The sequence below is a fragment of the Engystomops pustulosus genome, chromosome 2 (assembly GCF_040894005.1).
Source record: "Engystomops pustulosus chromosome 2, aEngPut4.maternal, whole genome shotgun sequence".
Classification (NCBI taxonomy): Eukaryota; Metazoa; Chordata; class Amphibia; order Anura; family Leptodactylidae; genus Engystomops; species Engystomops pustulosus.
In genome coordinates, this window is record NC_092412.1 from 151312505 (window position 1) to 151330202 (window position 17698).

At 42.0% G+C, this 17698-nt stretch overlaps 1 protein-coding gene and 1 long non-coding RNA gene across 8 annotated transcripts in view; one reads left to right on the forward strand and one right to left on the reverse strand.

Moving 5' to 3' along the window:
• The window catches only part of LOC140118685 (uncharacterized), a 108766-nt gene extending 99425 nt beyond the window's left edge, over positions 1-9341 (forward strand). Inside the window, exon 3 of the long non-coding RNA XR_011853239.1 lies at positions 9261-9341. This is a non-coding gene — a long non-coding RNA (uncharacterized lncRNA). The remainder of the gene's footprint in view (positions 1-9260) is intronic.
• Positions 1-17698, reverse strand: part of PTPRU (protein tyrosine phosphatase receptor type U) — an 83065-nt gene that overhangs the window by 24070 nt on the left and 41297 nt on the right. For 3 of the 7 annotated variants that reach the window (XM_072136883.1, XM_072136885.1, XM_072136889.1), the window contains exons 4-19: positions 15265-15346; positions 15058-15173; positions 14335-14509; positions 13792-14085; positions 13259-13552; positions 12731-12840; positions 11908-12109; positions 10841-10943; positions 9790-10063; positions 9622-9658; positions 9269-9407; positions 7887-7916; positions 7319-7470; positions 6978-7168; positions 6536-6605; positions 6367-6455 (exon numbers count right to left, since the gene is read on the reverse strand). In XM_072136883.1, the coding sequence (XP_071992984.1) occupies positions 6367-6455; positions 6536-6605; positions 6978-7168; positions 7319-7470; positions 7887-7916; positions 9269-9407; positions 9622-9658; positions 9790-10063; positions 10841-10943; positions 11908-12109; positions 12731-12840; positions 13259-13552; positions 13792-14085; positions 14335-14509; positions 15058-15173; positions 15265-15346 (2358 nt within the window). The remainder of the gene's footprint in view (positions 1-6366; positions 6456-6535; positions 6606-6977; positions 7169-7318; positions 7471-7886; positions 7917-9268; positions 9408-9621; positions 9659-9789; positions 10064-10840; positions 10944-11907; positions 12110-12730; positions 12841-13258; positions 13553-13791; positions 14086-14334; positions 14510-15057; positions 15174-15264; positions 15347-17698) is intronic. The other 4 variants (XM_072136886.1, XM_072136884.1, XM_072136887.1 and 1 more) reach the window with 3 other exon arrangements.

A 17698-nucleotide genomic window follows, 5' to 3' on the forward strand; every position in this document is an offset into this window, starting at 1 on the left:
GGCATCGTCTGATCCTGGGTCAAAGAGAAGAACATGGGTGCGATGAGGAGCTGGCTGCAGGGGGCACTGGTAAGTTTATATTAATTTTTTTTTTTTGTGACTACCTATCTACTGGGGGGCATGTGCTGTGGCTACCTATCTACTGGGGGTGGCATGTGCTGTGGCAACCTATCTACTTGGGGGCATGTGCTCTGGCTACCTATCTACTGGGAGTATGTGCTTTGGCTACCTATATACTAGGGGCATGTGCTGTGGCTACCTATCTACTGGGAGTATGTGCTGTATGTGTGTGACCCCGGAACAGGTCTGGGGTCACAATGGGAGGTCAACACTTGGGAAGGAAACACTGTGGAAAGCTTCCTCATAGGCATGAAGCATTAAGATACGGTGGGGAATGCTGGGAGCCACCGGTCTTTATAGGAACCCGGGAAGTGGCAAGGGCAATCAGCGGCACACTAGCTCTTTAAATCTGCGAGTGGCGCCGCGCGTGCGCTGGCCAGCTGGGATAGGAGCCGGAAAGAGTTAAGTGAACTCGGAAAGGGGCGCCACCATGGAGAGGGGCACGGGCTTGCCTGCGATCCGAGACGTAGATTGCAGGGGCACCCGTGAGACTGGGACTACCTATCTACTGGGGGGCATGTGCATATGGTACGGCTCTTACGGAATAACATTTAAAATATGTGGCTCTCTCAGCCAAAAAGGTTCCTGACCCCTGCTCTAAAAGGTTCACTGCTCTATGGTCAAAAGAACCACTCTCGGATATTCATAATGCATGGAGTACACTACACAATGAAGCAATTAAATCCCCCCCAAAAAAACAATGATGAAAAGTGCTGTAACTTGATAGATGCGGATCTTGTGCATATGCTTGGGTGATACCCTAAACTCCACGTCTATTGGATTAAGGTTGTAAGTAAAATTAAGTCAATATTTGGATGTAATATTCCGTTACAATGAAAAAGTTTGTATTTTGGGCCCCAAAATAGGGGTGATGGGTTCGTCATGTGGTGTGCTCTATGCAATGAAGGGATTGTTTATGGCTAAAAAACTAATTTTGTATAACTGGAAGAACCAAAATACACCCGGGATAAAAGAATGGGAAGGATGCTGTATGCAGAGCAGCAGAAAGAAGTGGGTAAGGGAGTAGAAACCAAGAGACCATGTCTTGACAGAGTTATACAGGATGATTGAAGTATGGATATTAAGCAGCTTAGGAATATATTAGTTTATTTGTTTCTCTACTTTAGGGATAGCCGTCAACCACCAGGGGAGGGAGTGGAAGGGATAAAAGGTAATTTGATTATGTTATAACAAAACAACGGGGCACATTTACTAAGGGTCCGAACACCAAATTTTCGTCGTGTTTTCGGGCTTTTTTCCCAGGTTTTTGGTGCACGCAATCACATTGTGGCGCATCGGCGCTGGCTTGCGTGAGACACAAACCCGGGGACGTGGACATCGAAATGCACCGGGAAGAAGAAGGTGAACTCAGGCGGACCTCAGTGGGGGAAGCGACACATGCTGGAAATTGGACGCACGATCTTAGTGAATCGAGGCAGACCCGAATCCTCGTCGGACAACGCACAGCGGGGATCGCGATGGGACGGTAAGTAAATGTGCCCCAATGTCTTTATTTATGTACTCATGATAATTTGGAGTAATCATGATGTGTGTGATACAGTGTCCGAAATAGTAATATTACAGCAAATGTGAGTTTATATTTTTGCTTTATTTATAGTCAGGGGATGTTGTTCTGCATGGAAGTAGGGCTATCTTTGATGTTTGGAGTCCCTTCCCCACATCTAGGATGAAGGGACTGAACACTTTCATGTTTATTTAGCCTCAAAATAGGTAACTCTAAGCAGACGCTGTGGGGAGAATTTATGATATGTGTGAAGATTGTGAGCTGGCATATGATAAAGGTCACACAACCCCTGTGTGTGAGGCATAGACCTCTTGATGTCTCTGTCAGGTAGCCACAGCACCAAGTGAAACAGGGCAGGAATGCCCTGTGCTGGCCCACACCACCGGTGGCCGCGGCCCTTGAGAACCCCTCGGCATGGAGGTGGCATAGTCACAAGAATAATCAAAATTGCAGTTATTTTAGTGCATCTATGCCAGAAAACTGCGTAGAAGCAATGATAAATGTCCCTGTCAGGATCAGAGATAGTTGATCCTCTGGATCACCACGGACAATGACACAAGCCGACACCTGGGACCGGAATCTAAGTGGCACCCGGTCTTCACCAGAGCCCGTCACAAAGCAGGATGGTCTTGCTGCAGCGTGGTACCACCAGGTCGTTCCACAGGCTCGACTTGTCTGCGTTGGCACCCAAGGTCAAGGTACAGATTCAGCAGGCAATCTCGAAGTCGGGGACAGGCAGATGGTAAAAGCAGTGGTTCAAGGTCAGGGATGAAGCAAGAGGTCAGGGCTGGCAGCGGAGGAGCAAAGTTGAGAACAGGTCCAGGGTCACAACGGGAAATACAATCACAAGCACAAGGCACAGGAAACAGCTTTCTCAAAGGCATAAGCACGGCAGGGTGTGTGGGGAGAGGCTCGGTTAAATAGAATTCTGGGTAAGGCCAGTGCCAATTAACGGCGCGCTGGCCTTTTAAATCTTGAGAAGTCGGCATGCATCCTAGCACGCAGGGACGCACGCACACGCTCCAGGACCCGGAAGCAGGAGCGGGGACGGGTAAGTGCATTGGCCGCGGAGCGGGGGCACACTGGGAAGCCCGTGACCTGAGACATGGGTCGCGGGACCAGCCATGACAGTCCCCCTATGAATCTGGAGACAAATCCACTACTGGTAACACCCTGCTTTAAATTTATGTATAAATGTCATGGCACACCATGTAATAGCATAGGAAAGGCAAAAAGAGGAAGTAGGGAAAAAAATGCTTCTGAATTTTTACTGCATACCTAATAAATGTTACATTTTATTTGATCTCCTGCTGACTTTAAGGTATTTTTTTGAGCTGTATACAGACAAGCCATCTCTGTCATCTCTTGTGTGTTCTATTATTTCATGGGGAATACAATTATCGAGTAAAATGGACATGTCAGGAGAGGTGCAAAGTCCACTATTAAGGAAAATGTATGCCCCTTCCTTGTGTTTCCCCCACAGTGCTTGTACCAAACATTGCTTAAGTGCCTTTTCATGACAGCAGTGCCCACAGGGTGTTTTGGTCGAAATGGAAAAGAAATATTGAAAAGAGTGCAATATTATATTATAATATTATATTACACAAAATTATATACTGAGAACAGAATCATTAACAAGAGACACAGCTTTATCATTCTAGTAGCAGTGCTTTTAACTACTGAGCCAAGCCATTAGCTAAAGTCTTTCAACTCCCATTCTGGAAAGAATGTCTATAATTACAAACAAATAACATTCATTCCATCTGATACACAACACATTCCACTTGGCTTTTTGCATTTGTTATACAATTGTGCCATTTTGGCTTTGATAAGGATACATTAAAAAATATTTGAACTACATTACATCTGTGCTGAAGTTACAGAGTTACAGCCTGTCACAAAAATGTAAAATAAACTCTCAATTAAAATGTGTCGGCTGGCAATGTTAACAAAGCAGCTGCAACTATTGTACTTTGGCAAACAACAATGTTCATTTTACAGTAAAAGTGTGAAAGTGCCATGGTGCCCTTTGGCACTAAAGGCTCTGGGCATGAAGAATTATTTGACATGGACAAGTGTTTTAAAATGTACACACAGAGAGTCCTTTGCAATATCAATTATACTATAATGGCCCGTTTTAAAGAGGACATTTCACCACCTCCACCAACTACATCTCTTTGCATCCTTAAAAGGACATCTACCATCAAGTTCCTTTTTGAAGTGTAAATGTTCTTAGTGAGTAAAGAAACAGCACAATATTTCGAGAAAAATATTTTTTTTAATTATGTAAATTGAGCGCCTATCAGAATCGCCATCTTTTCATTTAGGCATGCCTACACTGCTAATCCTGCCGGCTCCCACACGAGGAACTAGGAGTTAGCTCCCACCCCGCACTCTCCATGCCCTAGTTCTCTGACCTCGAGCAGGAGTGGGGCGTGCATAAATGAAGTGATGCCGAGAGCCGCTCAGGTGACGCAAGTCTGAGTGACTCTGGCTAATTTACATATTTATTAAAACTCTTTTTCTCTAAATTGTGATGTTTCTTAGAAAAGTGCATAAAGGAACGCGCCCCTAAGTTGTACAAATATACCATCTGTGAAAACTACTTCCAAATGAACAATGTAAATTTTTTTTCTACTTATAAAAACTTGTCATCAAAACATCATCTCATCACGCAAAAATTACACCTTGGCCAGCTCGTACATTAAAGTACCGTATACTCGTGTATAAGCTTAGTTTTTCAGCACAAAAAAATGTGCTGAAAAACGTCACCTCGGCTTATACACAAGTCTATTTTTTAAAAAAAACTTATATACTCACCCTCTGGCATCCCGATGCCCCACTCGACTCCCCGATGTCCCCGCTGTTGGCGCCGCTCCTCTTCTTTCTTCCCCGCGGCTCCTCTTCTTTCTTCTGTCTTCTTTAAATGCTGGCATGGACGCGGCCATGTTATCTTCTGGCTGGCTGGCGCATACTATGACGTCAGCAGCGGCTGCGTCATAGTATGCGACTGCTGGAAGAAAACATGGCCGCGTCCATGCCGGCAGTTAAAGAAAACAGAAGAAAGAAGACGAGCCGCAGGGAAGAAAGAAAACGCTCCAAGATCGGTGAGCCACGCCGACATCCAGGAGCCATGCTGAGCATCGGAGGGTGAATATATAAGTTTCTTTTTTTTAAGTGCTGGGGGGGCAGGCTGTATACTACTAGAGGCAGGGTGTATACTACATGGGGGATGGCAGGCTGTATACTACATGGGGCAGGCTGGCTGCCCCATGGCTGGCTGTATACTACATGGGGCAGGCTGGCTGTATACTACATGGGGGCTGGCTGTATACTACTAGGGGCTGGCTGGCTGCCCCATGGCTGGCTGTATACTACATGGGGCAGGCTGGCTGTATACTACATGGGGCAGGCTGGCTGTATACTACATGGGGGCTGGCTGTATATTACTAGGGGCTGGCTGGCTGTATACTACATGGCAACTGGCAGGCTGTATACTACGTGGGGGCAGGCTGGCTGTATACTACATGGGGGCTGGCTGGCTGTATACTACATGGGGGCTGGCTGGCTGTATACTACATGGGGGCTGGCTGGCTGTATACTACATGGGGGCTGGCTGGCTGTATACTACTGGTGGCTGGCTGGCTGTATACTACTGGGGGTAGGCTGGCTGTATACTACTAGGGGCTGGCAGGCTGTATACTACTGGGGGCAGGCAGGCTGTATACTACATGGGGGCAGGCTGGCTGTATACTACATGGGGGCTGGCAGGCTGTATATTACATGGGTGCAGGCTGGCTGTATACTACATGGGGGCAGGCTGGCTGTATACTACATGGGGGCAGGCTGGCTGTATACTACTGGTGGCAGGTTGGCTGTATACTACGTGGGGGCAGGCTGGCTGTATACTACTGGGGGCAGGTTGGCTGTATACTACGTGGGGGCAGGCTGGCTGTATACTACTGGGGGCAGGCTGGCTGTATACTACATGGGGGCAGGCTGGCTATATACTACTGAGAGCTGGCTAGCTATATACTACTGGGGGCTTGCTGGCTATATACTGGGGGGGGCTGTGACCAATGCATTTCCCACCCTCGGCTTATACTCGAGTCAAAAGTTTATCTCAGTTTTTGATCTCGGCTTATACTCGCGTTGGCTTATACGCCAGTATATATACGGTATGCAAACCAAATATTTACATTCTGGGGACAGTTAGGATGCTCCACAATATATCCCAAGGTCAGCAGGATGCAACAACATGAGGTTTTCTTGCTATATACATTTGAGGCCATTCAAGCCCAGGGCTGTGTCATCAGAAAGGTCCAGCAAACAGTTATCACCAATGAGTTCCCAGTGTTTAATAGAAGGGTTTTTCTACTTTTGTACTGCAGTTTAAAAGAACCTGTCACCAACTCTAACACCACTACTCTAATAGCACCCTTTAGTGTTCTAAAAGTTGTTGTCAGAGTCCCTTTCAAGAAATTCTTCAAATCCTGGATAAAATCCAACTGTAAAGACATTTGGTGCAACAAAGAAAAGCATCTGATAAGATCCCCATAATATACATAGACATTGCCTACTACAGTTATTTCTTAAACATAAACCAGCATACATTAAACAAATCTTGCAAAGATTTATCTAGACTCAATTTGGTAAATAAATTTTTTTGGATCACCATAAGTACTTAGGTTAGAATATATAATGTGTTATATAATACTCACATCAATGTAATTGGCATTGATCTCTTCTGAACTGCATTCTGCCTGTAAAGGATGGAGCCGAACACGATGTCGTTCATCTGAAAGTAAAACTTTAGGCCATGTAAAAAACAACCCATTCAGGAATAAAATACTGTATATAACAAGGCAGAGGTCCCAAGGAGTCACTTACAGTTTGGTGTTGGCTCTTGCCTTCCTTTGCTTTTGTCCTTCTTCTTAGACACATCCCAATCAAAAAAACTCTGGCACAGAAAAAACACAGATTGAAGTCAAAGACAGATGAAGAACGAAGCTTTTTTTTCTCATAATCTTAATTATATTTCTTCTTTGTAGAAACATAAGAAAACAAATCACAATATCCACATTATGGATATTCAGCATTAGTATGATTCACATATTCCATGTATACAAGTACAAAGACACATTCCAAGGAGCATGATTTAACAAAAAAAGCAGCTCTAGGAATGCTGTGAAAACACATAGATAATCATCATCAGTGCAAAGCACAACAGTTAGTAGGCAATAAAAATGGGGATGTAAACAAGTGAACAAAATAGGATCCTTGTTAATACCATTAAACCATTTGAACAAACAGAAAATGAGCAAGAGTTTACCTCATATTCCTGCTTGAATCCATAACCCTCTGCAACTTTCATCTGATTAATGTGTTGGAGCAGATCTGCCACACGTACCGCTGGGTGTAATTGTCCTGTATGGTATGGGGATCCTTTCCTACCATTATTTCGACGTGGAGATCCTCCCAAAAGGCTACTTGATTCTGTCACAGACCCAACACGTGGCTCTCCTAAGAAAAAGGATGAGCATTATCATCTAGACATAAGCTACTAAAATATTTTATGAAATATAAAGTAATATAATGTAATAATTAATCATTAATCAATCTTAACATAAATCATGGTATAAAAACTGGCTAAATGCAGAAGGACCATTTTACCTCGAGAACCATAATTTTGCAAAAATGTTAAAGCCGCCTCATCCTGTAGTAATTTAGGTTGATCGAAGATCTTAGTATGTTCTCTAGTGGCTCCCGCACTGGAGTTTTCATGACGCACTGGCAAAGCAGATTTAGCTAGGCTGACTGGTTTGCTGAAACAAAGGAAATATAGAATACACAACTAAGAACTGCATTTTTCGATCATGCACTGAAGATCTTTCACCACTACAGCTCTAATTGTGTAGTTTCCAGTCACATCACAGACCACAATTTGAATTTGGTATGGGTATACTGGTCTAATATATAAAAGAGGGTTGGACAAACCCTAAAGGCATTTAGTAGCTAGTAAGACTAGTGCCAGGTACAATCTCAATATTTTAGAAGCATAGCAAAAAACAAATGCATAAAATCCAGAGAACAATGTCTAGTCACAGTGGCTGTCTATCTTATGGGACCTATCCATCTCTAATGGAAAGTGAGATGTATGGCGAAGTTAAAACAGCTAAAGTTATGACTTCCTTGGTGAAAAAAAATGATATGGTTAATAGTATGTCACTGTTATACTCACGGATAATAGGCATAAGAAAACTGTGTTCTTCTGCCAGCAATAGAGAAAAAAAGGAAACTGTGAGCTATATTAACTGCTTTTTAAAAAAAAATAAAACTGCCGTATAGACTTGAGTATTAGCCAGGCCACATGGCTTATACTTGAGTATATAAATACAATAAAATCATTGCTGACCCCCGGTGTTCTCTTTTTCCCGTAGCACCGGGTTTCCGGCCGCTCCGGCAGATGCACGTCTGTGCGATCTACCAACACACAGATACTATGACGCAGCAGTGTCACCGCCAGCTGACATCATAGTTTGCCGGCAAATATGTATAGACTTGCATCTGCCGGCACGGCCTGGAAGCGAAGACTTGGTGCGGGGAGAAGAAGACGGTTTGGGTCACCGCCGGAGGGTGAGTACAGTTTTTTTTCAGGGGACACTACGCTGGAGATTTTATTAATGGGGCACTCCGCTGGACATTTTAGTAATGGGGGTGCTTTGCTGGACATTGTATTAATGGAGGCACTCTGCTGGACATTGTATTAATGCGGGCACTTTGATAAACATTGTATTAATGGAGGCACTTTGCTGGACATTCTATTAATGGATGCACTCTGCTAAACATTTTATTAATGGGGGCACTCTACTGGACATTCTATTAATGGTGGCACTCTCATTTTATTAATGGGGACACTCTGCTGGACATTTTATCAACAAGGGCACACTGCTGGACATTCTATTAATGGGGGCACTCTGCTGGATATTTTATTAATGGGGACACTCTGCTGGACATTTATTTATGGGAGTACTCTGCTGGACATTTAATAAAGTGGGCACTCTGCCAAACATTTTATTAACGGGGGCTGTCTGCTGCACTTTTTATTAGTGGGGTACTCTGCTGGACATTTTATTAATGGGGACGCTCTGTTGGACATTTTATTAATGGGAGTACTCTGCTGGACATTATTTTAAGAGGGGCACTCTGCTGGACATTTTATTAATGGGCGCTCTCTGAAGCGCATTTTATTAATGGGGTATTCTGCTGGACATTTTATTGATGGGGGTTCTCTGCTGCACATTTTATTAATGGGGCACTCTGCTGGATATCTTATTAAAGGGGGTACTCTGCTGGACATTATATTAATAGGGGCACGTTCTTGGATATTTTATTAATTGGAGGGGCCGGCTGTGGACATTTCATGCATGAGGGGAGACTACTGGACATTTGAATAAAGTGTAGCAGCTGCATTCCCCACCCGAGTCAATTTCCCTTTATTTTGGTGAAATTAGGTACCTCAGCTTATACTCGGGTCCGCTTACACTTAAGCATATACGGTAACCTTTTGACATTAATAATTTATTACTTATTCTTGATTATTAATTCTCTGCAGATACATACCCCTTCCGGACTATAAGAATGACAGCACCAAGCAGAATGATGAAGACAACCAGACCACCAGCACAGATCCCTAGCACAAGTCCCATCTCCTCAGAATGCTGAGGAGCCATAGAGAACCTGTGACTGTCCTTACAAGGGGCTGCAAAAAACAAAGAGACAAAAGTATTGTGACTTAAAAGGAACTAAGATTGGATCAATAGAATATGTATATATGATACAAGGCAAATGTAGGGAGTAAACTAAGATATTTCTGTAGATGAAAATTGAAAATATGCAAATACGGTACTATCAGAGAAGACTCAATGAATGAATAATTGGTGTTTAAGTACATTAAAGAACAGACTTTTCTTTACCTTTCCTAGCAATCCTTACACAATTTAGCCGTGTTTCCTAAAGAAAATAAAGATATAGAATTAGGGAACTGACTGCAACAGTCTATTGTCATAAATCCTGTGTTTAGTCCTCAATAGAATACCTATTAAAAGAGGACGTTATATCTGACAGATTTCTGAAATTCTTACCCCACGATGGTGGCTCGCTGCCTGCAGGTAGATAAGATATCCTTTTCGAGGATCCAAGGGTGGATTCCAATAACCACCATAACTGCGATTATCCCCAACTATAAAGGGGGTATCTCGAGGTAAGTCACTCGGTGGAAGTTCTGCTCCTACATAGCTTGTGGCTCCTTCCATCTCTGCTTCCTCATAACCACCTGCCCCTGGGAAACAGCCAGGAACTGAAAGTTCACGTCTAGCTCGACTGGAACTTTCTCCTTCAACTAGTACCTGGTAAAAGCTAATATGAAGAAATGTAAGGGAAAGCTTCAAGCAGAGTCAACATTTTCAGCGTTTTCAGGTGCAATGAAAAAGTTGGGTATATTGCTCACTGCAGTCACATTCTAGTTTCATTTAAAGAGATCTTTTAAAACATATAAATCTGTATGGCATCTATGCTTCCCCCAAACACACACAACTTCTGCTATGCAGAACTACTAGCGAACCTGTCACCAGGAATGTAATTTTTAGCTGGTCGACAGGTACCAATAGCCTACGGTATGCTGATTTTAAAAATGCCTTTATTAGCATTCTGCATCATCAAAGCTTTATAATACTTTATTTCACATTACCTGGGTCCCTGCCAGGAGCTGCCAGCTGGATGAGTATGAAGGAGAGGAGACTGAGACACAGGCACACACGCTGCAAACCTCCCCACCTCCCCTCCTCCCCCCCAAGCTGACAAAGCTATTTTTAAAATCAGCATAGCATAAGCATAGCATTGGAACCTGCCACCAACTAAAAATTACATTCCTAGTGACAGGTTCACTTTAAAGGAACAAAGTAAAACAGAGTTGCATGCCCACACAGCACTTAATTCACTTCTGTTTGACTTCTAGGACTGGTACCTCTAGTCCTACAGGAGAGAGTGGAGTATTAGTAAAGCATACACACCAGAGCTTAACTCAACGTTGGAATGCCCCTTTTAAGTCCAAGTATTGGTACCCCGGGAAGGAAAACTTACAATAGTTTTCTTAAATATACATCTTATGATGTCATATTTCAAAAACATACTAACCTTACAGGTGAACCCCTTCCTTGTGCAGGCCTTAACAGAACAGTTATAGTATGATCTGTTTCAGCAATTGGAGCAGGTAGGTCTCTGTAGTCAAATGCAGGTGCTAGAGAATATCAAATTAAGTCTGAATATTATAACAATGCCATTAATTGTTGGGATACATCTTTAGAATACAACTGTGACGTAAAATCCTTACTTAAATCCCAAAGCATAACCTGTGGTTTGGCTAACATGAAATGGTCCACACCCTAACTACCCCATATCACCACACTGTGTAATGCCAATACTGTATATAATATTTAAAAAAGGTTTCATTTGCAATGGAGTATATTTACAGCAATACTGTGTAGACAATAAAATGTGATCACACATTTGCACTGTTCTTGAATAATACCGCTTATTTGTCATTAAGGTCTTCTTAAAGGGAATGTATTGCAATTTTCTGTTTTACTCATTATGAAACATAACTACTTTCTAATTTATTTTGTTTTCTGTACATGCGTATGTGGGCTGTCATCTTTCCTGATCCTCTCCTTTGTTTTGAGAGCAACGTTCAGTAATATGCTGAAAGGAGTTTGTTAAATTTCTGCAAAAAAAGTTATATTGTTTATAAAAGTTATATTGCAAACAGTTATACAATTTTTGAACATACTTTCTGTATCAATACATCCCCATTTTTATAGGAATCTTTATTATTTACTTTCAGTGGATAGAAATCTGTCCATGGTCATGTGATGTCATGCAGGTGCACAGTTCGTTATAGCGCACATCTCGGATTACTGTAATGAGCCATCACTTGTGTGACATCACATCATGGACAAATTTCTACCCACTAGAAGTACACATTGAACCGTGCTATAAAATTACAGCAAGCAGAATTCTAGAAAATTGATATAAAAAGTATAAAGGAAAATTGCAGTAACAATATAACTTATTTGCTAAAACTGGACTACCCCTTTAAAACAGCCTCATGTCCTCATGCAACAGACTTGATTTAGAATTACAGGATTTTAAAGTTGATAACAACTTAGTAAAAGAAATCACTCTCACAGATTAAAAATAGGTACCTGAAATGTTAGTGGTGAGCTCCATAAGTGCACTCTGCCCATAGCCTTTGCTATTCCGTGCACGTACACTCAGTAGGTAGGTGGTTCCTGGGTGCAAGTTAGTAAGAATGTGGGAAGTTTCATTTGGGGGTTTACATATGGTCGAACGTGGTCCTGGAACACTCACTCCAGGGTCTGAAGACTCAATGATTTGATAACTGAGCTGAAAAGATAAAAGAGGTATGGCAGAGTAAACTAATATCAAAAGATATTGATCATATTATTATCTTACGATGACTTTATGACCTAGTCACCACACACCACAGCTTAATGTAATTTTGAATTTTTTAGCTTTTTAATAGAGGTATTTTGCGTTAAAATATTTCCAATTTTTTACCATGATAAGCTTGACAAAGTTCAAAAATGTTATTACTACTACAATTTAGGAAAAGTTTCACAATGTATTATTTTAATTTTTTTCAAATAAATAGATCATCATTAAAATAAGTAAAACTGTAACTTGCTCCCATACCAGTGTACATATTTTACAAACTCTGCTAAAAAGACATAATGCAAGCTGTAGTATGAATCCGCGTGGTATGGATTCCTAATAAGATTATGATAGTCTCCTATGTCCTAGGTGACATATAACAGCACACTGAAAGGCTAAGTAGCATTAATAAGGGTCATTTGGGCTCTGTGTGCTGCAAAAATATTGCTTTATGTAGTTCTACAGAGATAAAAGAAGGAAAACACTAAGAAAGGGATTTTAAATATAGATTCCAAACATAAAATTGATATAATAAACAAGAATAAGATACATTGTTATCTGTGGTATTTCTACCTCATATTGGGTAAGGACTCCATTAGGTTCAGCAGGCTCATCCCATGAGAGAAGAATGGCATCATCAAGTGGAGTAAGTGCCAAGGACTCAGAGGCAATTCCCCCAGGTACTGAACAATAAAAAAAAATTACATTTCTCATTCATAAATATACTGACCTTAGAACCAGTGTACGTTTTTCACTAGGCTAATTAGGCTCATAATTAGACCAATGCATGTGTAATTGGTAAATTTCAGGATTATTTATGGATATTGCAGAAATGATCTTTTTCAATTAGTTCTGCCTAAATGCTAAAAATTTAATTCTGCATAGTGATTAAAAATACTGCTACCAAAAATCCATATACAATATAGAATATAATACAGAGTCTGTGACATTAAATCAATACCTAATATCTAGATACCAATATTGTTAATGGGCTCAAAGGGAATTACAGCAGACACCCTATATTATTTCTACTAACATTCATGTCAGATGTGGTTTTTACAGTAGAAAAATCTGAACATATAACCAGCTGATGATACAAACCATCTTCTTGTGTATAGCATGTAACTTCTTTGCCCTCCTTTCGACCCTCTGGATTGGATATAACAAGGCGACAATGAACGGCACTGTATGGAGGGAGAGATCGAAGGATATAGTGGCTGGCTCCCCCCTCTACTGTTACGCAGTCTTGCAGATTACTGGATTCATAGTAGTAACATAGGGTAACGGAGTAGGTATGACAGCGAGTGATATTAAAACCAATTGTTTCCCAGTGCAGGGTGAGCTGGCGTGGTTGCTCTGCTGTGCAGGAAAGGCCTTTAGGTGCTCGCATTGGCTCTGAATGGAAAAGAAAAATCAGAAAGTAAGTGACTGTCATTGTTACACATTCTCTTCACTATGAATGAATTTGTGTCCTTATCAGATTTCAAGATGTTCTACAGGCTCCATCAATTATTGTAAGCCAAATCTGTATAGATTGTAGCACTTCAATATCTAATATATACTTGAAGCTTAATAGTCCCCAAAATCTAAAGTTTTATTATATATATACATGTTGCACTCATGAAGCACCCTACCTGCACACTTTGTCCTGCTGATGAGTGCTGGTCCAGGTCTTCCAGTGCCCCCTTCCCCAGGCCGAGTAAGTAACACAGACACGTGATACTGAGAATCAGGGTCCAGGTGCCACAGCTTATAAGTGTGTGAAGTGACAGCATGCCTTTCCCGCCAGTTTCCACCACTCACGCGGTACTCAATTTCTCTGCGCACAATGGGCCCATCACCAGTTATAGAGCGAGTGTTAAGTTGGACAACCAGATAGGTGGGACCAGCCCGTAAAAGTTGAGGTGGAGCAATAGGCGTTGGTGGTTCTGTAGTAATAAGTTTAAGGAACAAATTGTTTTAGGTCAGCAATAAATATATAAAACTGTTTATTTATTAATTTTACAATTTGATAAAGATGGGACTTTTTGAAACCATTTGATTTTTTGTGCATATGTAATAATTCAAATAATGATAAACTATAGGTAACAAACAAGGCTAAGAACATAAAATCCATGCTGAATGTAAACAATATGTTTAAAAGCCACAAGATTGGAAATCATATACAATTCTCTCACCTTTCACTACCAGCTCAGCAAAGTTGGACACTCCTGCACCATAAATGGAGCGACTTACACAGCGATACAGGTCCTGATCATCTCTCCCAGCTTCATATAGCTGGAAGGAGGCCAAGAGCCTCCAGTGACTGACATGTTGAATTATCCCTGAAGATGTAATGCCTCCGCTTTGCCTCTGTAATGCAACAATAAATGATTGAAACCAATGTGATCTGATGCAGCATCTAACTACAATGATCTTCACAAAAACTTATTCAGCTGAGACAAGTGCCTTGCGCAGGACTTTACAACAATTTCCTGCTGGTGAATGAACGTGATTACTCCCTTTATGAATGAATGTACACCATCACATGCCTTTGACACTAAATCTACTCATTTCCCAGGAGTCTCGCAATCACTAATTATCCAAAAGTAAGACTATCAGTAAAAACTATCATTTGTTCAGGATGTAACCATAGAAACCTCATACTGTCTCATCCTTAAGGCTTTCCGTTCATCTGCATTGCACAGAAAAGTATTATATGTAGCTGACTAGGCACAAAGAAGTAGTCATGCTGAGGAATTGTGTCAAAGATACAATAAGTAAGGCCATCCCTTCAACATTTTCAGTTTCAGCCACCACATTCCCTAATTGGCTTCACGCCATCGCATTCAACACCTGCCATCTAGATGTCCCATTCAATTCAGTATTCATAAGAGAGAAGATTCACACGAGCATCTCACCTGCAGTAAGAAGGTCTCGCCGTCATTTGCCCTCCCAGCAGCAGGGCACTGAAATGTGGCATTCTGCCCAGCATTAACTTCCACCTCCCCAAGCCTGGAAAAGTGGGGAGCCTGAGCTGTGAGAGAGGAAACAGTTAATGAGATTTATTTTCACATCCAACTCTACATATCCAATAAAACCAATGACTCATATATTGAGTTACTCACTGCAGGGGTAACTAAGCAATAGAATATTATCCAGTGCAATGTATCCTAGGGGAGTTCCTGAGACCTCGGCTTCAAACAGCACCTACATCATAAAAATATTAACATAGACATGAAATTTACAAAATAAAAAACAGAAAAATAGTCACAGGTGTATTTTCATCATAATGGACGACAGTACAACATGCTACATTATTTAGTCTACCACTCTTAGCCTCCCAAGAATCCTAAAGTACTAAGGGTCCACAAATCGTATTTCCATTGGACTTCCCGATGTTTTTGGGGATAGCAAGGCTGGTATTTAGAAGGGGATTTTGTTGCACGCGATCGGATTTTGACGCAATCACGCCGGCTTTCATGCAACAGAAATCGGGGGAGGGTCATCGGACGATCTGCACTTACATACATCGTTCTTCAGAACAGGAGCTGCCAATGTGTAGTAAGGCCCATCAGACTCTGTAACTTTCTTTGAGCAGGAATTGCAAATGTTATTGTTGCTTCCTTTGTAAAAATACCTGTATGTGTCATGTTTTAAACATTTTTACAATATAGTTTATTAGGGTGTTTTTGTTAAAAACAAAAAACGGTCCGTAAAGCTTTCCCTTAGCAATACCTTAAATTTTACCAGGGAAAATTCATATTAATCCTGTACTATACAGGGAGAATTCAGGTCAATGTAACAGGTAAAACATGTTTGCACCCCTTTCCCTTGTGCTGGTTAAATACTTATCTAACTGCATCACTCTTTACATATTTAAAGGTATTCCCTCTGATCTACACAGACTGCCAGTTCCCAAACCTGACAGTCCAACTTCTAAGAACCTGCCAATGAGCAAGGCGGTCAGCAACCAGTACAATTTTTATTGACTTTTTATGACTTTTTTTTACAGACCGACACCTCTGATTGGACTTTAGACTATCAGAGCTGACAGTCACATAAAAAGAGTTTTACATTTTAAAGAGAGATGTAGCAGTAGAAACATCTAAAGCCGGAAACAGTGAGCTGTGTTCTGCCTGTATAGTAAAGGCTGATAACACATTTTCCCTAGCAAGGTGCATTTACAGCATTGCTAAGGGAAGACTTTACAGTTCACTTTTTAAGGTTACAAAGCCCCATTGTAAGTATAACGCAATAATGCTTAAAAATGAATCTGTAGCTGGGAACAATTCTTATCCTCTCTCCCTTGCTTGGAAAGAGAATCTCAGCTGTTTTACTACCACCACTCTCTAACCAGGATAAGATGGGATTCTCCCAGCTGGCTGCATCCGACACTGCTTTATATGCTATAGACAGGGTAAGTTGGTCAAAAGCTACCAAATTTATCAAATTTTACTAGATTCGACTTTAGAGGCATAAAGAATCTTAGGCTACATTCACACAACGGTATGGGGGACATATGTATGGCTGCAAGCTTGCAGCTGTACATACAGTACATCTCCCATATACGAAAATGACCGCACAGAGCGTACACGGGCAAAAGATAGGACATGTCCTATCTTTCCCCGTGTTACAGGCCATGCACAATGGATTGCTATGGAAAGGGCAAGGGGTTACCCCTCCTTCTCTTCCTCACTGCTGACCAGGTGCGTAACGATCCACTGCAACCGCGACCGGGCCCTTTGTCAGACAGAGGCCCGGATCTGATCCCTGTGCTGCGCTGATAATTCGGCGCAGCACAGCGGGCAGATGTTCTACATTTTGAATTGTGACAGTCGCGGGCCCCCTGATCTAGCGCAGGCACTGTGCTTATGGTCCGCACGCAGGGTCAGGGGGACCCGTGGCTGTCACAATTCAAGAGCAGAACTCTTGACTAGCCAGGCCTCCGCTCCGCCCACCCTCCGTCCCCCTATTAGATTATTGCTGGTGCACTGGTGATCAGACAGCGCCTGCGCTGGGTCTGTCTTTGATCTGGCATGTGACCCGACGACAGTCGCCTGGGCCGGATCAGCAGAGAAGAGAGAGCGCGAAGAGGAGGTAATGAGGTAAGTTTATCATTTTGTGTTTATTTAATATATGAGTGCCCTGCTACAATTGGGGTGTGATATTACTAATGGCTACTGTCGTGGGGTAGGGGGGATATTAGTAATTGTTACAGTTGTGTGGTGGGGGGTATTATTAATGGCTACTTGGGGGGAAATTACTAATGGCTACTGGGGTGGGGGGGATTCTTACTAATGGCTACTTGGGGGGATTATTACTAATGGCTACTTGGGGGGGATTATAACTAATGGCTAATGGGGGGGGGTTATCACTAATGGCTACTTGGGGGGGAGGGATTATAACTAATAGCCACTTGGGGGGGGGATTATTACTAATGGCTACTTGGGGGGGTGATTATTACTAACGGCTACTTGGGAGGGATTATTACTAATGGCTACTTGGGGGGGGTTATTGCTAATGGCTACTTGGGGGGTTATTACTAATGGCTACTAGTGT